Genomic DNA, 27,267 nt, shown 5'->3' with positions numbered 1-27,267 from the left:
TGAGGCTTAATTTTTAAGCATTTGATGAGTGCAGACTTACAGAAGCTTATGCATGTCTGATTTGGTTTTATAAGGTGCATCTCTACCCTGCCTTTCTGCTTAAATTTTGTGTTATGAGCATCTCTTTTAAATTGGACTGTTTCCCAGATATAAACAACCATTTGTAAATCTGTAGCATGATAATACAAATGTTATCTGTATTTGAAAAGTAGGCATGCTGGGACAACTTAAACTGTAATTTGTATTGAACATGTAGACGGAGCACTGTACTGAATTGCAAATTACCTAGTCTGCCTCCATAAAAACACTTGCTGATAGCTGGATCTTGGTTTCTAACCACTTCATCCTAATACTGGCCAATGCCGGAAGTGACAAGCTGAGGGAAATTTTGGCTACTGACAGACACTTGGTTAAAGGCACAATGGGATCCGATTTCCTGATCCTAACAATCACGGCTCCTCATGTACCACACTTCTGCTTGGTAGGAAATGCGACTGTGGAATCTGGGCTCGGATTCCAGTCGAGCCCTGTTGCTGATGCGAGAGTCCAGGTTCATGACAGGCAAGCAGCAAGGTGCCGGGTGCCTCCTGCACCTGTGCTGGGGACTGCCAGTGAAGTGATACATGTCGGGGTGTGCAGCACTTTAGTGGGCACCAGAAGCTGGGATTAGCCATCTGCCCCATCAGCTTTGAGAGGACACCTTTGGTCTCCCGTTGCACTTAAGGTGCAACGGGGCAGATGGGTGCTATTTAATCATATCGTGGCTTATTCCGTTTTATTGCACCAGTAAGGTGCGACTCCAGGGGCCTTCCAGACGCTGAGCTGCTGCTGCTTTACTTAAAGCCAAGGCTCCCTTGCTGGGGAGCAGCAGCTGCATAAGGTATCCGGGGAAAGTGACCGCTTCGGCCGGGTCGGCAACCGTTTCTGGGCAGAGTGCCAAAAACACCTGCAACCTCGGCTTCTGCGATGTTGGCGGCCGGGGCGGCCAGCGGCGGAGCCCACCGATCCTCGTGGCAAAACGCCGTCGTGCCCCGCTCTGGCACCGGGCGAGGGCTGCCCACCCTGCCCCAGGGCGAGACTAAGCGGCAGCCGCTGCTCTCGCTCGTAGCGCACCGGCCCCTCCCCTGCGCCCAGTGCGGACCCCCGAGGGCCGGGGCTGCCGGGCCGACGCGCCGCGGGAGCCGGAGCCACTGCTCGAGCTCCCGCCGCTGCCGGGCAAGCGGGGCCGTCCTCTCCGCTGCAGCCGCGAGCCCGGCCCGAGCAACCACCCCGGGGAGACGCGGACTCCGCCCCGCCACGCGCAGCTTCCTGTCACGTTTCTTCCTCTTCCGGCTCGCGCCGGCTTCCGCTTCCCGCACCGCCGCGGCCCCGGCGAGGATGGAGGCTCAAGTGGCTCAATTCACCGCGCGGCTCCTGCAGCAGGTCAGGCGGTGGCGGCGGCCTCGCACGTGGCGCTGGGACCCGCGCGCTCCGCCATTGCGGGCCGGGCCAGGCCGGGCTGGGCGTGTGCGGGGAGCGGGGCCGGGCTGAGGCACCGGGTTTCCCTGCTGAACAGTTGGGGGAGAAGCAGCCGCGGCGGCCGGCCCGGTGCTCGAGCTTTGGCCCCAGGGCCCGGTGGTGACGGGCTGGTGCCGGCGCCGAAGCGGGCCCGTGTGGGCGGTGCGGGGGCACCCCGGCCCGTCGCATCTCGGCCGAGGGGACCGCGCTCATGTGGGACAAAGTAAAAGGTCCCCCCTCCCCCAGCTCTGTTTTTTGGGTGCCCCCCCCCGGGGTGTGGGGAGTAGTCTTGTCTTCTTTCACGTTGATACAGTGTAATCAGGAGGTGCTTTGGGTGGGAAGAAAAGACAGCTGCTGCCCAAGTAAGTGGAACTGGACATTTGCAGGTACCTGGCTGATGAGTAAGCCTGGAGGTAGAGTTAAGAGCACTTGTCAGCAGCTTATCAGCCCACAGCCAGACTGGCTCTTTACTAGGATGTTGTTCCTAGAAGATGACTGTGCGAGCTGTCCTGACAAACCTGCGCTGATTTGGTAGTGTCAGACTGACACTGTAACTATGATGGTACCAGGAAATATGCGAGGCAACCATCTTTGTGGGTGATATATTTCTTGGACCAATTGCATAGCTGGGATAGACTTAGACAAGCTTTTAAAGAAGCTTCCAAAAGGTAATCTGAAGAATGCATTGCATTTGAAATCCTGTTTCAGTCCATCCCAGCCATGCAGTTGGTCCAGTGAAAGATGTCACCCACAAAAATCCTTACTTCGGATTTAGTTTTTTCACAGCAAATAGGATCATAGGACAGTAGGGCTGGGAGGAACAGATGCATCCGGCCCTGGATGTATGTGTTATAGCCCTGTGCTCAAGACAGGCTTGTCCCTCCCAGCCAAGTGTCTGTTCAACCTGCTCTTGAATGTTTTCAAGGATGGCAGTTCCCCAGCTTCTCTCGGCAGCCTGTTTCAATGCTTGACCACCCTCAGTCAGAAAATTCCTCTTACTCTCCAACCTAAATTTCCTCTACTGCAGCTTAAGGCCATTGGTCCTAGTCCTGTCTCCTATGGCCATAGAGAAAAACCCATCTCCATTCCCTCTATACTTGTCCTTCCAGTATTTGAAGATTGTTATTAAATTCCCCCTCAGTCCTGTCTTTTCCAAACTAAGTAACACTAGCTCTTTCAGTCTTTCCTCAGAAATTATGCTTCCCTCATCATTTTTTCTTGCTGTGAGAGGCCCAAAACTGGACACAGTACTCCAAGTGAGGACTCACCAGTGCTGAGCAAAGCGGAAGAATCACTTCCCTCAATTTGCAAGCAACTCTCCTGCTAATCCAGCCTGCCGTTGTTTTGGAGGTTTGGAGGTTTTTTGGCACAAGAGTACACTGTTGGCTTATGTTCAGTTTATGGTCTACTATAACTCCCAGATCCTTCTCTGTACTGCTGCAGCCTTGCCAGTCATTCCCCAATTTGTATTTGTATGTGCAGATACTTTGCACTTGTCCATGTTGAATCTCATCTTATTAATTGTGGACCATTTCTCCTGTCATTCCGGATCCTAGCTCTTTCCACCATAGTGTCTGCAACTCCACTCAACTTGGAGTCATCCACACATTTGCCAAGTTTGTATTCAATCCCATCATCCAAATCATTAATGTAGCTGTTGAACAGTACTGGATACCTCCTCCCAACTAAACATTGAGCCATTGAACATTGCTCACTGGTATGAGTCTGCTTAACTCGCAGTGAGACAAAGCAATTTTCGCAGCTTGGTCGTGCCACAAAGAACCAGTTTTGTGGCCATTTCCCTGCGGCCCTGCCCCTGCTGATAATTGACATAGAGGTATATACTGAATAATAGCAAATTCCATGAAAATAAATTATATAATAAATTTATAACAACATTATCAAAATATTAAATTAAAAGCTCAATTTAAATATATCATAAATATAAATGTATATACAATATGAATTTGAACTATAATTTATTATTATACGTAGCATTCTACAAAAAGTAGAAATACTAATTTATACTCGCCTTAATAGAAACAATCATTTTAGTTGGTAAATGCTAGCATGCAGCATTTACCAGCAGTTGCAACTGACATTCTCTGTCTCTGCAGTGTGAAGACTTGTCCATTCACACTCAAGTTTCTGAATTGGTTGGAACTGTAAGGCATCATTTTGCCAAATTGTAGAGATTTGGAAACCAATCACAAACAGAATCCCAAAACTCAGTTACATTCAAAGGAATCTGGCATTCTTTTACAAAGCTTGTGTAAGCAGCATGTTCATTGTCATGCTTTTTCTGCCATTCTATGATTCAGGGTTTGATTTAATTAGCTGAGGGCCAAAACTCAGAAAAGGCATTCGATTTAGGTAAAAAATGTAAACAGCACCCAAAAAGGTAAGCAGCTGATTGTTTTAATTGAGGTGGTAGTGACTGATTGTATTTGTGGTACTGATTTAGCTTTGCAGCTATTGCTTAGAACAGTTCTTGTCTGCACTGCTTTTCAGTTTGACTGTCTGAAATGTGTTACAGTGCTGTATCTTTGACCATGCTTATCAAATCCATCAGTTTGTTGTGTGCTTGGTGAATCAAAAGCCAACACCTTTTAAACCATGTAAGAAGCTTTATGAGCTGTATCACATTTCAGCCACAAACTTAACTTGATCTTCGGTGTCACCCTGCTTTGAAGATTGTATAGTTTAAGCATGCACTGTGTGCGAGGTATGACTTTAAGCTCATCACACACAAATTGCTGGTGGGTACTTAGTATTCTTTGCATGGTAATGAACGGTGTTAAACCATGAATTCCGCCTTGTAAGCACTGGTTCTGGTGGAATTGACACAGTTGCATTTAGATCCCCATTTTGATTGGTGGTGGACTCCCTGTATCGAAGCTTACAGCCTGGACAGTAGTTTCGTAGTAGTTAGGGTCAGGTGGGACCTGAACAGATTATTTAGCCTGAACCCCTGCCACAGACAGAAATGAATGCTGGGTTCACAAGACTCAATGTTTGAATGCATTTTTAAAAGAGGAAACCAGTCTATCCATGTCAGGGAAATGTGTGCACCAGATATCACTTACTGAAGAAAGAATGAGTGTGTTGTAGGTGATGTGAATTACATTGTGCATCATTCCATATATCACATCAGACAAAGCTTTGCACATATACATGGCATTATCAGAGAGAAAGCTGACATTTTGCTAAATTCTAAGCCATAGTTTACAACAGACTTCATTACAGCTTGTGCTACATTTGAAAAATTACAGACGTGAGTTGAACCAGCTCTTTTTGAAAAACAGACAGGTCACAGTCTTTCCAGCTCCCAAATAAAATGTGGCTTGCATAGTTATCCTGTGCATCTGTTGCTTCGTCTGCCATAACTGAAATTGATTCATATTCTGCCAATGCAGATTTTGTAGACTGAACATGCAATGTAATTACTCCTGGTAGATAATCCTGGCGAAGTTTGTTTGCACATGGGAAACTGCCAACATTTGGTATACGCTTCTTGAAGTACTCCCTAAGTTTCCTGTTATCAGTTTTTTCTCTCCAAAGGTAGGCTGGTAGCAGTGAATACCTGCACCAGCTGGAATGTAGCTTCTTTTGTTAAACTGGTTTCTGTGGTTCTTTTAAACATCGAAGACATTGTGTCTTGTTTTGCGTTCTGACCTTCAGCTTCTGCAGAAGCCTTTTGCTGTATATACAATTCATGCTTTAAGTGGTGTTCAGTGCTTCTTTTCCTCAATACATCCAGAGTCATGTTGCAAGATGAACAAAACTATTTATTTATTTTTAACAGCCACTTCACTATAGCAGCACACTGTATCAGGGAGCTGCTGGTCACCTGCAGATGCCTGCAGATGCTGTATTGCTGTAGTGTCATATGTAGACACACCCAGTAACTCAATCACGTGATCTGTGGCTACAGCAATTGTCACATTATTTTTATACTGCAGAAAGCATTGGGACATTCTAAAACAGTGTATTATATTAATATAATGTTATATGAATAATACACTGGGAGGGTTTAGCTTGATTTTGTGGGAAATTGCAGCCAATGCAGTATTTCCTGGCAATCATGGACAATGCTTTCTTCATGGCTTCCATAAAACTGGAAAACAGTGAAGTAGACTCCTACTCATTGAGCACGATGATCCAACCGGTTATGTATCCATGTTTATAGTACTTTTATCTAGTCTGTATTTCCATAGTTTGTTAAGGAGAATGTCATGGGAGACTGTCAAAAACTGTGCTAAATTCTGTCATGTCCACTGCCTGCCCCCTACCCCATCTACAAAGGGAGGAAATCCTTATAGGAGAAAATTGGATTGGTCGAGCATGATTTGCTCTTAGTGAATCCATACTGGCTGTTCCTGGTCACTTTGTTGTCCTCTAGGTTCTTCTGAATAGAGTCCTTAAAGACCTGCTCCATGATCTTTCCAGGTATTGAAATTAGATTGATAGGTCCGTAATTCCTTGGATCCACTTTCTCCCCTTTCTTAAAGATTGGCGCTCTGTTTACCTTTTTCCAAACATATGGGACCTCACCCAACCTGCAGGAGTTCCCAGAGAGGATTACTAATGGCTCTGAAATTCTCTCAGCCAATTCCTTCAATACCCTAGGGTGCATCCCATCTGGCCCTGCTGACTTGACAGCATAGCTTCTCTAATCCCTAACCTGGTCTACTTCAAGGTATTGGTTTCCTTCCCTATATTTGCTGCCAGCTGCATTCACTCACCTGGAAGTTCCAGCATAGATTAATTTATCATGACAAAAAATTGCAATCAAGTGTCAGAGCCAGTATCTGATTATTTCTGTGTGTCCCTGACTTCCCTGACTCTACCTCCTCTCATTCTTTCATGGTTGTGCTCTCTTCCAGTGTGGTTGCTTGGAAGGGTGGTGTATCCTGGCAATTCCCATGATACTTACTTGAAGTTCCCAATGTTTTCTTGTGTCAGTCACTGTCAGCACTACCCTCGCTCTACCCGAGGTCAGAACAAAAGAAGAACTGAACAGCCCCACGGACTTGTGGGAGCTGCAAGTGGAATGTGACTGATCTGGGCTACTGCCTGTTTTACTGTTTTGACTGTTGAATAATCAAGTATTGCTGCTGATACAGGAAGTTTTCAGCTGTCTTTCTTGCTTTGGAAATAAAGGGCCTTTCTTCTTGTGCTTTTCTTAGTCAGAACTTTCCTTCAAGATTTCTTCCAATTGTCTCATATTCTTTTAGTCACCAACTGAAATGTGTGCCTTTCCAGGTTCTTTAGTGTGTGTATTGGAGCACCAGTGTTTACCAGAACTGGAGTCTGATCTCAGTCCCATCCCATTTCTGTTCTTCACCAATTTTTTTGCTTTGGGGTAGGACTCTCAGTCTTTTCTTAAATGCCTCTTATTTTCTGTCTCCTTCATTTTGACCTCACCTATTCTTCACTAAGGGTAGCCTTACTCATGTGTTTCATGTCATTTGATGATGTTAGCAGGAGTAAAATATCAGACAATTCCTGTGTAAAGGAGCATCACAACTGGTGGAATGAAGGGGAAGGGGGAGCAGGCAGAGAGGCTAACAGAGGAGCAGTTGGCTGTATGAAATGTGGCCTAGTGGTCATACATATCGTCCCAAAAATGTATTTCCTTGCTCACTTGACCAAGTGGGATGCAATTAGAGATATGTCTATCTATCAGATGAAATGAGGAGCATGATCGTGACGAATCTTTGAGGGCAGCAGCAGGGAGGGAAGTGGAAGTTTTTGGGCTCCCCCTTCAATAAGGAAAGAAATCTAGACAAGATCAAGTTAATAAAATTAAGATGAAGAAAGGGAGAAAGGCACAGGAATCACCAGGGTGTGAGAGAAGGAAAATGAAAAAAGTTGCTGAATGTCTCAATGTAGTTGGTGCTGGTGGTAGGATGTAGACAGACAACAGGCTCACCACCCTCTTCAAGACCTTGCAGATTTGACTGGCTGTGAGGGAAGATAGCTCTTTGCCCTAAACAAAGATAATTCTTACAGTCATATTTAGCATTTTACTACGTTCTTTGGATTCTGTGGAAGAGATGCCAACAACTAAGTTCAAGGACAAAGTGCAACTTGCTAAAGAGCTTTAGTTTTTTGTATTTACAGGTGAGGGGAAGCTCTCTAGCACTCAGCTGACCAAAGAGCCCTTGGAGATGGAAGCATGCCCTCATGCATTCACTGCAGCTTCTCATGAGGTGGTCATCAGGTATGACCCTTTACTGACAAGTTGTGTTTAGTGCAGGGCCATGTGTTAAAGGAGGGTGGGGACAAGGTTGCTTTACCAGGACAGCAGTGAAACAAATGGCACTTCCTTTTCCCATTAGTTCTCTTTTGAAAAGAAGCAGTTTCACACTCACTCACATGACAGAGTCCAGGCTGGCTGGGTTTTTTTTATGTTGCACAAGGCGGGACCAGTTTGGTTACCCTTATGCTTCTCACAGTGAGGGAGACCATGCTGGCCCTGGCTAAGCCCCAAACAGCACAAGCTTTCTGCTGCTGTGTGTCCTGAGGCCGGGTTGCCCAGGCTCTTGTGGTCCTTATCTTGGGTTTGGAGCTCCCTCAAGAGAGCCTTACAACAAGGTTTTGGATTTGAGCAAGTTGTTAGGAGTTTATCCTTTATGCCAAAGGTTTTTTAGTAGTAATCTCCCTATAGTATTTGTGTCAGCTGTTCTAAGCAAATACAGAGGCAGCAAAAGTATCTAGGGTAGCGCCTTAGTATTACCAAACATATACACTATTTGTTTCCTACTTAAGCCTAAGTAATGTAAAGGTGCTTGGCTAGATCCGTGATTTTTCAACCTTTTAAGGCTCAAGACACCCCTTGGAAAATGCCAAGGCTTAGTTGTCACTTGTTTTTTTGACAGAATAACAATCTCAGAAAGACTACAACAGGTCAGAATATTTTTGACACTATGGATTCCTATTTGAAATCTCTGGGTTTATCTTGTGAATCATGTTTGCACACCTCACAGTGCTAGCAATTTGTGGCATCATGCAGCACCCTTGCAAATACTGCAAGGCATCCTGCAAAACCCTGGGCTGTATCTTTGGGAAGAAAAGGGAAGAAACAGTGATACACTGCTTGGAAGTGACACATTGGGTCAGCATCTCGACCTCAGTCATAAACTGCAAAATGGAGTTGCATGTCCACAGGACATTTGTGCTGCAAAACTGCTGCTGTGTTTAAGCAGTAATGGGAAGGGAGAAGGGTGTATGTGTAGGGAAAACAGATTTGCTAATTCTCAATATTTCAGGTTTCTTGACCTCTTGTCTGAGGGCATTTATACACATACATTTGTCTGCTCAAACGCACCAGAAATCCAGCATGTTGGAGCAGACTCAATTAAGCAAGTTTGCAGAGCACGCAAACTGATGCTTCTGGTGCTGCTTCAGGTGCATTTGTATAAACAGCAAAATGTACATCAGCACTAAGAAAATGGCAGCCATGCGCGTTGAAACTAAACACCTTTGATGTGTTTTAGTTCAAAAGCACACCACTGCCATTTTCTCGTTGCTGATGCACATTTTGTCGTTTATACAAATGCATGTGACGCAGCGCTGCACTCTTTTAAAAGTGCCTGTTGCTGCGTTAAATGCATGTGTGCATACACCCTTGACTAGGCTTTGCTGCCTTAGTTTCATTCAGGGAATCAGACATCCGCATAGTGTTTCACCAGTTGGTTGCTGGGCGCCCCCCCCCCCCCCCCCCAATCTAATGAATTCCTGAGAACTTTGGAAATTTGGGTCCCAACGGTGACATCATAATGATCTAGCGGAAACTCCAAGAGGATCTTGAGCATTTTCCTCCCACAAGCCCTGTGCTTAATTATGCAGGATAACCAAGGTATAAATTTCTGTTTTGAAAAAAGCTCCCCAGTAATGAAAAATGCCTTAGCAAGTCCCAGCCCCCTTTAAAAAATGAAAGCAGTCTAGCCATTGGTTTGAAGCTTAATTGTATTCCTTTCAAAAGCGATAGTTTCATTCTCGTACTGGGATGGGTTTTTTTCATTTCTGAGAAGCTGTTCAGTAGGGGCAACTGACGGATCAGTTACAGTGCTGCTCTGAAGCTGTTGGTGACTTTGCTAAAGAAAAGGTAATACAATGTGGAGGAGGCTTCAGTTTGTGTGTAAATGCTATAATATTAGAATGGTGGACGTTGTTGCCTTTCTAAAACTACAGACAGACTTCAGGAGCTTAAGTATGAGTTACTAAAGGTACTTGAACATTTCAGATTAGTTCTCTGTGATTTCCCTTTTCTGGGAAGGGGCACTTAAAAGATTGAATTGCATCTGTCTATATTAATTTTGCAAGATACTTAATTTTAGGTTCAGTCTAAACTCTTTGAAAATGTCTGAATGGTAGAAAAGTGTAGTCAATCATGGCCAGTAATACAGAAACTAGAGAAAGTGAAAGAGATTTGCTTCACTGGTTAGTTTTTCCCATAGGTCGTGCTACAAAAAAAACCACTTACTAGATTGTCTTAGAAGTTTTTGCTGCTCATTTTGAAAATCCAGGAAAACATGTAGCTACAAAAACTTGGAAGGATCATATTGTCCAGTTGATTAACAGGCTGTCATGGGCCTTATTTTAATAAAGTGGAGCCTGTATGTTTCTTCCTTTACAAATATTCCCTTTCTTAGTGACTTCTAACTTATTTTGGATAAAATTATCCAATAGATGTTTCTGTTTGCTACGAAGGAAGGGAGAAGTAGAAGGGGGTAGGCAGAGACCCCATTCTGTGTAGTCTTCCATGGAGGCCTTGCTATGTAAGGTCTTTGGGTGTAGAGCTCATTGGTTTTAAAGGAGCTATGATGAAGTTGGGAGAGGCATCAAATCTCTGCCTCATGCTTCCTTGCCGAATAGAAATATACTCTCCAGCTACTGTTGGTAGAACTTGTTAATGCTTTCTACCCTCTCTGGATAGAAGGTGTGTGGGGCATATTGGCATCTGCTGCATGAGCAAATGGGAGATTCAAAAACCAAATGGAGATGAGACTGTGGCCTCAGTGTTCCTCATGGTACAGCATCCTGTCTTTTGAATGTGGCCACTGATTCTTCCCACTTGCAGTCAAGGAGCTCAATAATTGATGTTTGAGTTTGTATGACCCAATGTGGATCACTGGATTTATCTCCAGGAAAGAAACCAGTGACTTTTTATTTATGCTGATTAAATCAGCTGGAGCCCGAGGCTACTTTTTGTAAACTGTGATTAGAGTGTTTCCTTTAAAAAATATAAAGAGCCAGAAAGCTTTCATTCCTAGGATTTTTTCCTTTACCTGTGGCTGTCTCAACTTTCAATTGAGAGCAGAAACTGACTCATTACATATGGCTTTGTCATTGTGGCTTCAGATAAAAAGCCATCCTTTGTAGTACTAGTACAGTAGTCATGTGAGATACTTTCATGTACAATAGATTGGACTTTCAAACGCACAGAATGAAGAGCTTGGTCCTGCAGATACCCATGCTAGAGTCTTGTCAAAGTCCTGCTAATAATGCCTTTGGAACCAATGGGACTACTCACATCATATAAGTACATCAGGAGTGTGCGTCAGGATCTGGGGGAACGCCTGTTCATCAGAGCACCCCAAGGGATGACATGGTCCAATGGTCACAAACTCCTCCAAGACCGTTTTAGGCTGGACATAAAGAAAAACTTCTTTACTGTCTGAGCCCCTAAAGTTTGAAATAGACTCCCTCCAGAGGTGGTGCAAGCACCTATTCTGGACTCCTTTAAGAAACATTTGAATGCTTATCTTGCTGGGATCCTTTGACCTTAATTGACTTCCTGCCCTTGGGGCACGGGGCTGGAATCGATGATCTCCTGAGGTCCCTTCCAGCCCTAATGTCTATAAAATCTATGAAATCATCAGTGTGACTCATGGAGGAATGTCTGCATATGATCAAACTCTATAATTGTATTCCCTTTTTGTTAACAATATGCAACACCGCCTGTCAGCAGAAACTTGTGTTAGGATCAAATGGTTACTGATTACTAATTTTATGACGGCATACTTACATTGTAAGTTTTTCTTTTAGGCCATGTGTGAAATAGCTAGGCTAAAGATCAAAGTTCTGATGCAGTCTCTACCAATGGTTACCACCGAAGCAAATGCAGCAGCTGGCATTCATTTTTTTTCTTTTGCTTCTTAGGAAAAAGAAATCAAGCTTCTGACTGCAGAGATTGATCGACTGAAGAACTTTGGGTGCTTGGGAGTGTCCCCAAGCTTGGAGGCCTTGCGAGACGAAAACACAAAGCTTAAGTATCGTCTGAATTTTCTTAGAAAGGTGAGGAATAGAAAACAGTTTGGGTGCTGTATATGCTTTCTTCAATAAGCAGATGATTTATTGTTAGAATTCTGTTCTTTCACAACTCGTTGTTGATGATTTGGTATACTTGCTCACTGAGCATAATTTCTCACAAGTAGGACTGTCCTGTTGGAAAATGATGCTGCTGAGGTCCCCTAGTAGGTATGAAAACATTTTTAGTAATATGAACAATGTTGCTACTAGAGGAAATAATTCACCTGGCTAAGATTTAAAAGGTGGAGCCATGTGTACTAAACATCTGAGAATAGAGGGCAAAGAAATGGCAGGTGCAGTAATTTAAAAAAAAAATAATGAAAAAGAAAATAGGAATAATGTGTTTCTGATGGGGTGTATCGATAGAGATTTTGGGGGCTGATACCAATAGCTAATATTTAAGGAGGCATATTGGCTAATTCCAATCCAATTTCCAATACAGCTGTCTCCAGATGGTAAGTCCAGTGTGGTGGAAGAGGAGGGAAGAGGTGTGGCGGGGGCAGATCAGCACCCCCCCACAGTGAGGGAGGGGACAGGGGCAGGCAGTGCCGGGGATGGGGGGAGGGCAGGGAGTGGAGCTGCAGCTCTTCAGGGAGTGGGAGGGGGAGGCAGCTCCTGCTGCTGCTTGTACCCCAGGAGGGCATGGGGGGAGCAGTGTGCCTCCTGGATTTGTGTGGGGTAGGGCAGGGAGGGCTGCACAAAGCTCTTCTCAGTGGGGGCTGGGCTCAGAGTGGGCAGCGGTGGCTCTGGGAAAATGCTGTATCCACCCCAAATTTTGCTGCCACTCTGCTCCCAGCACTGCTGGCCCAGCCCCTGCTCAATGTCCTGCCTCCACCCACACAGCAGGAAGAGCCGGGGCTGCACCAGGCAGCTGATGGTAGTGAAATTTGGGGTGGATGCAGCATCCTCCTAAAGTCACTGGCACCTTCTCTGAGCCCAGCCCCTGCTAAGAAGAGCCCCAGCTTCAGCCTGCCCTGCCTCACGCAGATCCGGGGGGCATGCCCACTGCCCGTGCTGTCCCCGGGTGGAAACAGAGGCAGGAGCTGCCTTCTCCACCCCCCACCAAGCTGTGGCTCCAGCACACACCCCTGGGCAGTGCCTGCCCCTGCCCCCTCCCTTCGCCCGGGGGGGGGGGTGGGGGGGGATTGATCTGCGCCACCCATGCCCCTCCCCTCCCCTCCCCTCCCCCCTCCCCTTCCACCACACTGAACTTACCAGCTGAAGGCAGCTCTCCATGCTGCTGGCTATACTGCAGCTGCATGCAGCACAGGCATTTGTCAGCCAAATTATCGGCCCCATCAGGCCAATATCTGATACAGCCAGTTTTCTTTATATAGGTACTGATCCGATATTGAACCAATATATCATGCGCCTCTAGTTTCTGAGCAAAGGCAACAAAGATAAACAGTTTGCCTATGTTAGAAAACAGAGTTAGTTAACAACTGGAAAGTGAAACTCATTTCAAACAAAGAGGCTCAGTCACGGGCCTGTGCATCACACAACCCAATGGGATAAAATGCCAGACCAAAAAAAATCATTGAGCATTTTTGCTGGTTGGCATTTAGTTCATTTTGCCTGCTTTTTGGCTTGGCTTGGTTCTTAAGAAACAAATGAGTACCTTCCTACCCCAGAGAGCCACTGCAACTGGGAGCAGGGGGCAGGATCACCACCCATGGAGGGGAAGGAGAATGGAAGGGTCCTTACGTGGTGCTGGAAAAATGAGGAGGACAGTCAAGGTGCTAACAGCATCAGGAGATCTCAGAGCAGCCCTCATCAGTTTGGCATTGAACAGGGAGCAGAGGGTTGGATGCTTCCCTCCAAGGAGAAAACAGGATGCTTCCCTCCAAGGGGAAAACATGAGGTACAGCTCAGGAATGAGTTGCCCTGGGGCTAGAGCAATAACTTTCTTTTCCATAGTTGAGCATGGCAATAGATACAGTAATGCCAACTCTTGTGAAAAAGTTGCAAGACTCTTGATTTCCAAGTCAAATGAACTGACTCATGATCAGGAGATAGAACCCTCAAGTCTTGAGATTTTATTTTCTTCTGACACATGTAGAGAATGCCCAGCTAGTAAGTCTGGAGGGGAAGGGGGTGGGGGTACAGATCAGGGCCCCCACAATGAGGGAGGGAGTGGGGTGAATGGGGCCTTAGGGCTGGGGCGGGTCATGCGACAAAGCTGCGGGCAGCTCATCCAGAGGCGTGAATGGAGTGGGGCACAGCTCCCTGCTGCTGTGTGCACCCCCGGGGGGGCATGTGCCCCCTGGATTTGTGTGCGGGGCAGAGGTGGGCTGCCTGCTGCAGGCTGGAGCTCTCTGCACCCTGCTGCCTTTGCCCTGGGAGCCACGCAATGCCAGTGTGTTTCCTGCCACCCACTAGGTGGGCAGGGAATATGTGGCACGGCCAGTGCATAGGTCCCAAGACAAACTTTGCCCAGGGAGCTGCGCAGTGGCCACGCTGCACTTCCCTTGCCCATCTGGCAGGCAGCAGGAGGCACACATGGTGTCGCACAGCTCCTGGGGCAAAGGCAGCAGAGCGCAGAGCCACAGCCAGCCTCTGCCCCGTGCACAATTCCGTGGGCACATGCCCCCCATGCCTCTGCCGGGGGCACACATAGTGGCAGGGAGTGGTCCACCTTCATGCACCTCTAGACAAGCTGCCCACGGCTCTGTTGCACGACCCCTGACCTGACGTGTCTGCATGTCTCTATGTCTCTGTCTCTGCTGCCCTTCACTCCTGACCCACAGTACCCTGCTCCAGACCCCACACATACCCACAGCCCCCTACACCTTCACAAGTAACGCCCCCACACATGCATACACACTTCAAAAATAGCATCTCACAATTACATACCAAATCTTGATTTTTACGACCTTGTCTCATGCTTTTTGACACAGTGGGGTTGGCAGTACTGTAGATTTCATATCACGGAGGTGGGTCATGTTACCCCTAGAAACAACCGAAAATAAATTTGCATTAGTAGGAGTTCTGCTAGCATATCAAGGGAGGTGATTATTCTCCTCTCTCTGATGCTGATGAAGCAACATCTGGAGTACTGTGTCCAGTTTTGGGCCCCCACTACAGAAAGGATGTGGACAAATCAGAGAGAATCTAGCAAAGTGCAACAAAAATGGTTAGAGGACTGGGGAATGTGACTCATGAGGAGTTACTGAGGGAACTGGGCTTATTTAGTCTGGAGAAGAAAAGACTCCGGTTGCATTTGATAACAGCCTTCAAGTACCTGAAGGGTGGTTCCAAAGAAGATGAAGCTAGACTGTTCTCAGTGGTGGCACATACCAGAACAAGGAACAATGGTCTCAAGTTGCAGCGAGGAAGGTTTAGGTTAGCTATTGGAAAAATTTTCTCACTAGGAAGGTAATAAAGCACTGGAACAGGTTACCCAGAGAGGTTGTGGCATCTCTATCCTTAGAGATTTTTAAGTTCTAGGTAGACAAAGCCTTGGCTGGGATGATCCTGCTTTGCACCGGGGTTTGGACTAGATGACCTCCGATGTACCTTTCAACCCTAATTTTCTCTGATTTAGTGTATAAAAGTCCAGGCTTGCTTCCACAGAAACAGTGTTAAATTGTAGCTTTGTCAGTAAGAATTTCTGTGTTTGAGCACATGTAGCTTCAGGGTATGTCACAAGAAGTTTTAGCTAATACTGTGCTTTTTGAACAGTAAATTTTAAGCCAAATATCAAGTTCTCTGGTGATAGTGCTTTAATCACATGACATGTTATATTGTTTGTGCTGCTGCTAGAATATCATGAACTTACTGTTCTGTGTTTTGATGTTGGGTTTTTTTTTTTTTACCCAGAGCCTTCTGGACGAAAGAAACAAGCCAATAAAAAGCATGATTAACATCAACAGCCGCCTTCAGAAGCTCTTTGGAGAGGCTATCAAGGCTGCATACCCAGATTTAGAAAATCCCCCTCTAGCAGTTACACCAAGTCAGCAGCCCAAATTTGGGGATTACCAGTGTAACAGTGCAATGGGCATAACACAGGTAATGCTAAGAAAAATGTAATGATTTGCTGGTGCTTGAGACTTCTGGGGAGTCTGAAGCCCTGTAATGTGCGGTGCAGCAACAGGCTCTAACAGGGATATGCTTTAGGCCCTGTCCTTGCAATCTTCACATGTAAAGCTATTGAACTTAGTGGAAATTTGTGGAGCCATGGCTTTCCTTTTAGATGAGTAGTTCAAGAATAAAAGAATTCTGTCAACTGTTGAGGCTAGATTAATTGTCTCCAAAACTAGGTTTTCATAATGGGGCAGGCAAGCATGTCTACATTGAAGGAAGTAGGTGGTGGTGTTTTAAGTATTTCACGTGCAAGAATGCTGTTCAGTTGACTTATTTTATTACTGTAAATGTTTGACATTTGCTCCCATAAAAAAATCAACTCTCCCCCAAGCCAGACACCCTAAACAGTGCTTTACCATCAAAGCTAAGATATATTTATGGCCTGTCTGGCATACAGGTGTTACTAATTGGGCCTTCTGGTGTCATGCGTAAGGTTGGTACTTTGGCTGCTTATTTAATTAATAGAACAAAACTGGATAATGATGTTTGGGTTTTTTTAAAATATTCAATACTTGAGTAATCCCCCAGCTATAAAAAGGTAACATATTACAAAATGTAAGTACGAGAGAACTGGAGAAGGAAATGGCAGAAAAGGACTGCTGGTAATACATAGTGAAATGTGAAGTAACACAAAAGAAGAGGCTGTCAAATGAGACTACGTGGCAGACGTGAGCAGAAAGAAAGCATTCTTGTAAAGTCATACGAGATCAGCATTGATCATACAATAAAAATGGAACCAAATCTTCTGTACAGCGAGTCCAAAAAAAGTTACTTCTATCATAAGGGAAAGTCACAGGGCACTTTAATAATGGGTACTGTGTAAATTCTTTGTCAACTTAGTTAACATGTTGATAGTATTACTTGAAACTGGAAGGGTTGTTTTTTTAAAAAATACACTTTGTCTAAAGAGGACCAAGCAAACAGTAAACAAGAGAAGAAAGGAAATGAGGAAGCAAAATCAGGCTGTCAGGAAGAATTAGTAAACTAGGTGAACTGTGAAACCAAAAGAATAACTGTAGTTAGATTTGCAGTCTAACTGTAAAGGCGTCCAAACTTCTAGTGTGTTTGTCTGTCAGAGGCAGAATATGCTCTGTAGGAGCATGTGCAGTATACTCTTCAGTCTCAACAGTAGAATTTGTTCTATAAGCAGCCTTTGGTTAGTAAGGCTTGATTAATTCACTTTGAGTCATTTATCGGCTACTTTGTATATCAGAATCTATATTGTAACATGCAAAATGCTTTTCACCCCAGGGTAGCCCTCCAGAGCTAGATATGAATATACAGTTGCTGTGCTGATTTTCCCTGGATAGTTGTGTAGGTACATGCCAGAGAGAATCCTCTTGGTTTGAAGTGCCAGTGTGGAAACAACCCCCACAAATGTGTGTTGTCTTCTTTAGCTGTCATTAGCATACTGTGACTGGGTCTTGGCCAGGAGATCTGCCTGTCTCCTAGAGTTACAGGTCCTTGGGTGACTGCACTGACACAAGCTTTCCAAGCACTGCTATTTTTTTAATATCTTTTGACCGTCACTTTACCCCAATTAAGTCGCTGTTAGGATTCTCATGAAGTGCTGCATTTTCAATGTCTACATTGTTTCCATAACTTGATATCCAAACACTGGTGTTAGAGGACCTTTTGTGTAGTTTCTCAAGTTCCAGACTCTCATCACAACTGATGCTTTAACGGTCCGTTGTACTGGATTTTGACATAGGGCTCGTTCTTTGTGAAGACTCGTTATGCACCCTTCTGGAATGGTTTCTTGTAGAATGCTAATGTCCTGCCTGGCACTATGCTGGTATAAAGTCCACATGCCCCCCTACCCCCAGGGGCTCATAATTTATGTTTCCAGTTTTTAGTTGTTTCTTGTGGCAAGCCTGCTGCTTCTAACGTGCATATTGCTGTATCACTTGAGTCCCAAGAACTGCCTCTTACAGAGGGAACATTGTAGGCTGCTACTGTCGGGCACAGGCATGGATTTGACTCCTGGGCAACACTAATACGTGCCAGCCGGCAGCCTCTCCATTTGACCTGCCAAGGCAGACACAGCCATGACAAATGTGTTTTGTCTTCCCTGGAGCCCATTAGCATATTCTAACTGGGGCCTCAGCCAGAAGCACTTCTTATTTCTTAGAGTCACAGCTACAAAGTACTGCGTTTATGAAGACTTGAATAGCATCACCTACCATCCCTTACTGATTTAAGATTTGTCTCCCTTATTTTTAAAAACTCGTCTCTCTGTGGCGTTGATGAAAGTTATTGCCTGTGAAAAGACAATATTTTCTTGCTTAATTTTCGGCCTTAGCCAGCCCATATTAGATCAGTTGTATCTTAAATTGCAGTATTGTACATGTGAAGCTGTCACATTTCATGGAACACTGGAACTTAAAAATGTAAGCAACCAGGAGCCTAGAAACCAAATCACTGTGAAAAAATAGATCTTACAGCCTTGACAAATCTGTGCTTACCCTGCAGGGTCACAGGGGTTTCCAAAACACCTCAGAATGACAGCAAAAAATCCAGCTCCATGGAACTCATTTTATGGAAGATTTTACACAGCGTGAATTCATAGTTTTCGTACCACCAACTGATTTATCTTCCAGAATCAGAGGCAAATTTAACCACTAGGGCAATGCTAAACAAGGGGTGATTTTTAAGGTTCAAAGAAAGGTACGTGTTAAGACACTGGGCAAGCTGGAGATGTTTTCTAGCCCAAGTATAACCTTTACATTTCAATATCTACAGATATTATTTTAAAACACAATAGCACTTTTTTCTTATGGAACTCTTCATAGACTACTACAAAACTGCCCAGTTTCCTGTTTTCACATAAATCAGAATATCATTTGCAGTACTTGGTGGCAGTTCTGCCTCACAGTCTGAGGTATTGGTTTTACAGATATTATATTAGGTTAAAAATCATAATACAAATAAAAATATATATTTTCTTTCCTTTGTTACAAATATCACTGTTGGTAATCAAAAAATAAACACTGTAAAATTCAGATTTGCCCCTCTGTTTATGTTATATAACTACTTTTCATATGGTTCTTCATCAATATCATTCCAACCAGCGCTGCAATATCTGGGTTGCAGAATAGACAGGGGAATGGCTATGTTAAACTTTTGTCTCCAGTGACTTTGGTAAAGAGCACTTTGAAGATGTAGATACCCAGCTTTGGGCATTTGGATAACAAATATCTTAAAAGAGAATTGTAGCAGTGGTTGTTTTCTAATTAATCTGCTCTCAAAACTGAGCTTTTGGCAATGGGACACCAGCCACTGCTGCTCTCGCTATTTCAATATTTCTTTCTCTTCCTCACCATCTAGCAATACCCAAGAATTTAAGCATTTTCCCTTGGTGACCTGCCACATTGTACAATGGTATCAGTCACAAATGGATAGAAAAATACTCAGGAATGAATGTGAAGGCAATGGGGGTTTTGTCATTGAATTCCAAAAAGTAGAATTAAAGCCACTTTTTTGTTCTGTGTTCATACTTCGAAGAAATTAAATGTGAAGAGAGAAAAAGCCAATTTCTTCACAGTGAGATGTCAGTGTTTTGTTGGGACATAAGTACTCCAAGGTTTTTAACATCTGAATGTAGTTGCAACCAAGACCTTGCCTATATTAGGATAAGGTTTGGTTTCTTTTAAAATGTAATTAGTTAACTTGGCACAGTTTAAAATCTAACTTTTCAGGGTATATCCTGGTGGGAATTGAGGTTATATGTTAAGACCTAGCTAACTTGGAATAAAGAAAAACCTGCATTTTCCCCAGTAGTCTGAGCACTGGGAATATTTAGAAGCAGCCATGAAGAATTTCTGGGTCCTCAGAGCTGGGTAAAATGCTTTCTAGATGTGCATAGCACATATATTAACATTTTGTGTGTGTGTGTGTGTCTATCTATATAGATCTAGCTATATATATATATATATATATATATATATATATATATATATATATTCACATATGCTAATGCGTATCCAGTTTTGAGCAGTGTGAAAACAGGCTGTAATTAGACGTCTGTTGTGTACACCGAGCGAAGATAACCAATAGAGCTGGTCTTTTATACATGTTGCAGTTTAATTTTCATTAGCACATTTCTGCATTGTAAAGCTCTAATGTCACAAGGCCATTTTATGGTCCTAGATGCCATAGTTTTTAGGCTCAGATCTTGTAAGGGCTTTCCAGTGAACACAGTAGTATCAGAAGTGGTGTGCTTGTAGAACCAAGCTCTCAGTGTTTCACCAAGATTGATAAACGCAAGGAATTCAGTGGATCATGTCAGTGAGGGATCAGTTGAAACTGTATTTTGATTTCCAGTTGAGGAACCAGGGTTAGTCTCTACTGACCCTTTAATTTCTGTTTCAGATGCTGCAGAAAACCAAGGAACAGAAAGTGAACCCAAGAGAGATTGCTGATAACATAGTGAAAAACATCCCTGATAATGATTGCATTGCAAAGGTTGAAATTGCTGGACCTGGTATGATCATTCTTTCTTTTTTTGTTTTGGTTTTTGTTTTGTTTTGTTTTGCTTTTTTTGTTTTGTTTGTTTTTTACATCTATTGAACTTTTTAAGACTGATATTTCAGATGTTATGGTGAGTAGCAGAAAAGGAATCAAAGTCCAGTTTGGTTATATAAGTTAAAAAATAATTAAAATTTGAATTAAATTCAGGTTTCTTGATTGCCTTTACAGTGTAATATACTGGGAACAGCATTTGTATTGGATTAATTGCTGACATCCTGTCCCTATTGAAATCAGTAGGAGTCTTACAAGTTGACAGCTGTCCATGATAAAAATTACCACCACAGTTGGCATCTCTTGTTGGGTGTTGGGGCAGAGTCTGAACGGGCCTGGACCCTGGACTTACCCTTTGAGGAGGTCTTTCCAGTTCAGAGTTAAGACACAACAGAGCAGTAGTGTGGAAAACATTGCAGTTGTGTTGGTCCTATTGTTCCTGGCCTGTGAAGGAATGGAAGACTAGAGTTTCCGCTGATCTCAATCTGACTTCTCTCAGATGTATTAAGTTCACTTAATAAAATTCAGGTATTTGTTAGGTGCATTAGAAGGAGACACTCGGTTAGTTCTGCAGTGCAGTAAAATCCAAATGCTTCTGCAAATTCGACCTTTTATTAAACATGGCTGTGTGGTCTGAAATGTTTAATTTTTATTAGAGGTCTGGGAGTAAAATTGGCAATACATGTACATAGCAAGACCTAGTCCTGCAAGCATGTATGTATATAGCTCTTGATTATGTGCACAAAGAGTTAATAGTTGCAAGTCACAGAAAAGGGAAAATACACTTTCCTCCAGTGTTTTCCTGGTGAATGACAAATAGCCCATAACAATTTATATACATGGCCCAGCCAGTAGTCTGACAGGTATTGTTAAATTTTTCTGGTAAATAGTTTCTTATAAATTGATAAATTATCATTTCCAGGAGGAAGGATGGCCCAGTGATAAAGATACCAGGATAGATCCCTGACCTTCACTACTTCTGACATCCCCTATGACTTTGAGCAGGTCACTTAATCTCTTTCTCTGGGACTCAAGGAGGACATGTGGACATTGCAGGGTGCACCAATTACTTGTAGGGGTACACTGATATAGATTTTCTTAACCAATACCGATCGCCGATTATTAACCAGTCCTATTGGCTGATACTGATCTGATAGCTGATATGCAGCCCTGTAGCTTGGAAAGCAGCTCTGTGCCAGAAAGTCTGTGAGGGGGAAGGGGCATAGGGGAGGGAAGGGGTGTGGGGAGGCAGATCGAGGCCCCATGGTGGGGCAGAGGCAGCCGCTGCCTAGCCAGGGCAATGAATGTGAGCCCACTGGGAGAGGGGCGGTGCCACGAGTGGTTCGTCTGGGAGGCAGCTCCCCGCTGCTGCACGTGCCCCATGGGGAGGCATGGGGGCATGTGCCCTCCAGATTATGGCATGGGGCGAGGGTGGCTTGCCTGCAGCAGGCTCAGGACCAAGGGCTGCTCTGGCCTCTTCCTTGCTGGGGGACTGGACCAGGGTTGTGCTCAGGGCAGGTGGCAGCAGTGCTGGGAAGGGTGACTACAGGGAATTTTGGGGTGACTGTAGCCCACCCCATTGACCTTCCAGCATTGCTGCTGCCTAACCTGCCCCGAGCACAACCCCAGTCCAGCCCCCACCCCCCGCCAGGAAGAGGGCAGTGCAGCCTCTGGCCCCGAGCCTGCTGCAGGCAGTCTGCCCTCGCCTTGCACACAAATCTGGGGGCGTGGGGGGCACATGCCCCCACGCTTCCCCTGGGGAGTGTGCAGCAGCAGAGAACCACCTCCTCCTCTTCCCCTGCACCCTTCAGATGAGCTGCTTATGGCTCCGCACTGTTCCTGGCAGGGTCGCATTCACTGCCCCTGCTTGGCAGCGCCTGTCCCAGCCTCTGCCCCACTCCCTCCCTCACCTTGGGGGCTTTGATCTGCCCCTTCCCTCCCCCATGCTCCTTCCCCCCCAACAGACTTGCCAGCAGAGCACTATTATTCAAGCTGTCGTGCTGCATTCCTGGCTATGTGCATGCTGCAGCTGCGTACATGCATATAGCATTTATTGGTAACATTATTGGCTACACCAGCCAAAAAAAGCCAAATGCTGATAATGTTAATTTTCCTTTAATCAGTGCCCATCTGTTATGAACGGATATATCAGTGCATCTCTAATTACTTGTAATCCACAGCTCCTCTAACACCATCGAAACCAACCTTATATTAGTATGATGAGCAGAAAATTAATGAATCATCTTTTCAGGGTGATCACTTCTCCTCCTATTACAGAAATTTTACGTTTTTATTTTTTTAAGTTAATTTTCATTACAGTCTTTTTCTCATTCATGGGAACATTTGTTATTGCTCTAAGTGAAATGTCTTCCCCAGGGCACTTTTGTAGCACCAGTGATAACACTGTTTTTTCCTCCAAAGGTTTTATTAATGTCCACTTGAGAGAGGATTTTGTCTCCAAACAGCTGAGCAATCTACTGGTGAATGGAGTTCAACCACCAGCCATTGAAAAAAGAAAAAAGGTATGCTAGTAAACATCCACTCAACTGTCAACATTGCCATTAACCCAAGAACAGACGCTGAAAAATTATTTACAGTTGTGATTTTATTTGGTTTATATGCATTTTCCCATTGGATCTGTTTCTTAAAAGTAGCAGGGGTGAACATGTTTTTGATTACTGAAAGGCTTGTTTATAGGTGTGTGAGCATCAAAAGAGTTTTAACTTTTTTATGACAGAATGAGATGAGCCTGGAGGAGTTCTAGAGCCTGGTTTTCAGATGGGTACATAATTGCACGGTGAATGCTGTTATGAGCGCAGGGTTTGAGCTTACCAATGTGGCCTGCTCTTTATAAGGCTCCAGGCACACATTGCACATGAGATGTGATTAACCAGTTAACTATGTCTTAAGTAGTTACCCACCTACACATTAATGCAATTGCATGGTAAAACAAGGAATAAACCACAAAGTTACCACACAAAATATGTGTAATACAGGCACTCCTCACTTAACAACCGAGTTCCGTTCCTGCCACTAGGTCGTTAAGCGAATTGGTCGATAAGCGAGGAGCCGCCCCTTGATACTGTGTGCCTCGGCTTGAGACGCCGCGCTCTCGTTTCCACAATACGTTTCGTACAATACTGACTGCTCGGAGAGCTGGTCGTAAGTCCACGCGGTCGTTAAACAGGTAGGTCGTTAAGTGAGGAGTACCTGTAATTTTATGGCTGGTTCCTCTCATGCCATTAATTGAACATGTGGCCATGCATACTGGGGCTGCCAACATCCAGAGTTCATGGAAGCCTTTAATTCCTATATGCTCCTGAGGCTGCAAGTGCAATCAGTTGATTGCCACTCCTGGCCTTGGGTCAGGGGTTCCAATGGGCCCCCAAGCCTGGGAGCTGCAGTCAGTTGTTGCTTCTAGCTACAGGGGCTCATCAGAGCCCTTGATCCATTCCCCACCTTCCTTGCTGGAAGCAACAACAAATTGGGTCTCCCAGCTTTGGGGCACAGCTGGAGTCAAGGGCTCCCCTATACACTTGCAGATGGCACCTCTGATGAACCACATGCCTACAAGGCTGGGACCCATCAGCTGTTGGGTTCCCACCCATGGGAGCTTGCTACTTGTTGGTGTAGGGGGATTCTGATCTTGGACTTCCCCCTGCTCCATCAATATGACACCATGGGATTTGATGCTCTGTCCCACAGTCACACCTCCTGCCAGGCATATGTGGCATGGCAGGAAGTGCAATTGTAGAGATGGTACATCAGATCTCACCATGCCTTTAATTACGTGTTTGCCCTGAGGCCCAAGTTGTGGGCAGACATTGTCATTGCATGTAGTCATCAGGCATAAGAAGTACTTACGTGCATGTACCTCTGAAAAGGTTGCAGTTACAGCAGTATATTGTATGGCATGGCAATTAGTAATATTTCTATTCATCCTTTTCCCCTCTCCAAGGTGGTGGTTGACTTCTCCTCCCCTAACATTGCCAAGGAGATGCATGTTGGTCACCTGCGATCAACCATTATTGGAGACAGCATGTGTCGCCTGTTTGAGTTTGTGGGATATGACGTTCTGAGGTAAGAACTGTCAAGCTTATAATGTAGGTTGATAAAAGAATATTTGTCCATGGGCTTGGGCAGCCTGGACATGACTTAAAAAATACCTCCATAAATAATACCCTAGATGCAGTAATAGCCTAATTACAATTTGGTGTAATCCACTGTCAGCAATCTTATCTCTGCTTGGCTAGCAAATCTTCATTTCACCTGTTTTATCTTTGTTTTCTAGCATGATATGTATTTCTTCTCGTAAATTTTATGCTGTGTAATTGTTGTCTAGGTTAAACCATTTAGGAGACTGGGGCACCCAGTTTGGAATGCTCATTGCTCACCTCCAAGATAAATTTCCAGATTACCTGACTGTTTCACCACCAATTGGGGACCTTCAAGCTTTTTACAAGGTAATTTTAGCTCATATATCAATTTTTTCTCCTTTTATTTTTAAATCAAACAATGTGGGTCCTTTGTAAACTACCAATGGAACGTTGTTGAAACAAAAAGGTTTTTTTTAATTCAGTTTATTAAGGTAGAAAAAAATTGCTTATTATGGCTTGCTATTTCATGAAGTATTGTATTTGGTTTGGGAAACTATGTGCTGTTGGAACTTTTGAGTTCAAGTGATTTGTTGATTTGCATTTTCTGGAAACAAGCAGAATGGCTGAATAGACAAGTTTGCCTTGAGGTAATATCAAAAATAGCGGGGAAAAAATCTTTCTCATGTATTATTTTTAACTTAGGAATCTAAAAGGAGATTTGACACGGAGGAGGAATTTAAAAAACGTGCCTACCAGTGTGTGGTGCTACTACAGAGCAAAAACCCAGATTTCATTAAAGCCTGGAAACTCATCTGTGATGTATCTCGGAAAGGTGACCTTCAGAATTGGTGTCTGTTTCTTTTAAACTGGTGTTTGTTTGAAGTGGATATTTTTTTGCAGATTTCCCTCAGTTGTAATTTTTTGGTAATCTATTCAGCTGATTGGAATAGGAAAAGCCACTGGACAGAGGAGGGTTTACTCTGTAGAACTCTTAGCTTGTTGTAACTTCGTAGTCACAAAGTGATCCTTCACATCAGTACACAGAGATCACTTGGGATCCTCAGATTTTCTGAAAACAATGGTATGAATGTCACCCTCCAGAGTTTTTGGATCAGTTGGAGCCATTTGAAAAGGAGGTTTTATCTAAAACAACACTGTTCTCATTAACGCAGAGGTAGGGTAACTTCTAGGTATTTGGGGTGATGTTTGTTTAAGATTTACTTAGTCACTTCCAAGGAATTCCTAAAAAGAAATCCTGATGTGCTCCTGCATTTGCTCTGGGTTTTAGAGTGCAGTACAATCGGAAAACCTTCAACTTCTGTCAGTTTCAGCATTGTTTACATGTGTGGCTTCACACCTCTGACCTCAACGTAATGTGGGGTTCTTCTCAATATGGCTCAGAAAATTAACATGCATCACTCATTATCATAGTGTCTGAGTCACTCCCTGTTCATTGGTGAATTCATCCTTGTTCATCAGTGAATTCATCCTCGCCACAGTGCTGTACGGGATGGTTTAGACAAGCCTGGTCCTGCTTTAAGCAGGGGGTTGGACTAGATGCCCTCCCGAATTCCTTCCAACTGTATCTTTCTATGATTGTTTAAGGAGGTGTACAGTAAATCTGTTTCACAGATTGGAAGTGAGGCACAGAGAATGGATGACTTATCTAACGTCATAGGTTCTCTGTGCATTGAATATTGAGCTCTGGAGCCCTAGTCCAATGGCTGAGCCATAGGGCTTTCTGCCTTTTAATCACATTAAAAGGTCTCTTTGCTTGTAGCTTTAAATGACCAGAGTCTTTAGTACTTAATTTTATTAATGTTCTCTCTGTTTTTCTAATTCAGAGTTCCAAAAAATCTACGACTGCTTGCACATTACACTAATAGAAAGAGGGGAATCCTACTATCAAGATATGATGAAAGACATTGTGCAAGAATTTGAAGAAAGAGGTAATGTTCAAAAGTGAGATCACTTCTTTTTCTGTTTAAGTGAAGGAGTGAATGTGTGTTACGCGTCTCTAAACAAATTACAGAAGTTCCTGAAACTGGGAACTGTTTTGTCCTGCTTCTCTTCCTCCTCCTCTTTATTGTATATAGAAAAGATTGTTTTCTGAGGGATACATAATATAAATTAAACGCTTGTATTTGTCATTGTGACAGGTCTGAATGGTTGGTGCTGGTGCAGAAAGGCATTGAACCTACATCTGGTGCATTACTAAGAGTTAGAATGTAGCATTGACAAGAGTTACATTTCCACAGGATTAAGATAGTCAAATACCATCATGACAGAGATATGGCCCACCTTCCCAGATGGGTCCTAAAAAAGTGTGGACAGTTTTGTTATAGTAAAGCTGCAGAGGGCTGGCATGGTGTGGTGAGCCTGTGAGAGACAACACATCATGGTGAGAATGTATATTCTCAGTTCTCACTGGCGGTAGTCAGCATGAAAAAAATGGACTCCAGATAGCCTTCCAGGTACAGGAGATTATCTTCTCCCTAGACAGACTAATACCCTGTACCCGGAAGGCAGATGTCTCACTAGACTTATCAGTCGTCAGTTTCCGGCCTTCCGTGGGCACTAGGTAGCCACACGTCTGGTCTCGCTTAAAACACCTGCATAGAATAATAGAAAAGTAGAGCTGCAAGGGACATCCAGAGGTCACCTAGTCCAACCGCCTCCTTGAGGCAGAATCTTCCCTATCCAGACCATCCTATACAAGTCCTTGTCTAACCTGTTGCTAAAACTACAC

General features: G+C 44.1%; 1 protein-coding gene across 2 annotated transcripts in view; it reads left to right on the top strand.

Moving 5' to 3' along the window:
* The first annotated feature begins 1,317 nt into the window (after positions 1-1,317).
* RARS1 (arginyl-tRNA synthetase 1) overlaps positions 1,318-27,267 on the top strand; it is a 40,809-nt gene continuing 14,859 nt past the window's right edge. The window contains exons 1-10 of one of the 2 annotated variants that reach the window (XM_059733459.1): positions 1,328-1,422; positions 7,624-7,723; positions 11,668-11,802; positions 15,637-15,825; positions 20,272-20,383; positions 22,843-22,943; positions 24,380-24,501; positions 24,764-24,884; positions 25,221-25,350; positions 26,363-26,467. In XM_059733459.1, the coding sequence (XP_059589442.1) occupies positions 15,673-15,825; positions 20,272-20,383; positions 22,843-22,943; positions 24,380-24,501; positions 24,764-24,884; positions 25,221-25,350; positions 26,363-26,467 (844 nt within the window). In that variant the 5' untranslated portion in view covers positions 1,328-1,422; positions 7,624-7,723; positions 11,668-11,802; positions 15,637-15,672. Of the gene's footprint in view, positions 1,423-7,623; positions 7,724-11,667; positions 11,803-15,636; positions 15,826-20,271; positions 20,384-22,842; positions 22,944-24,379; positions 24,502-24,763; positions 24,885-25,220; positions 25,351-26,362; positions 26,468-27,267 lie in introns of both variants that reach the window. The other variant, XM_006263257.4, reaches the window with a different exon arrangement.

This window comes from Alligator mississippiensis, chromosome 9 (assembly GCF_030867095.1).
Source record: "Alligator mississippiensis isolate rAllMis1 chromosome 9, rAllMis1, whole genome shotgun sequence".
Taxonomy (NCBI): Eukaryota; Metazoa; Chordata; order Crocodylia; family Alligatoridae; genus Alligator; species Alligator mississippiensis.
This window is presented reverse-complemented; position numbering and strand designations above follow the sequence as displayed.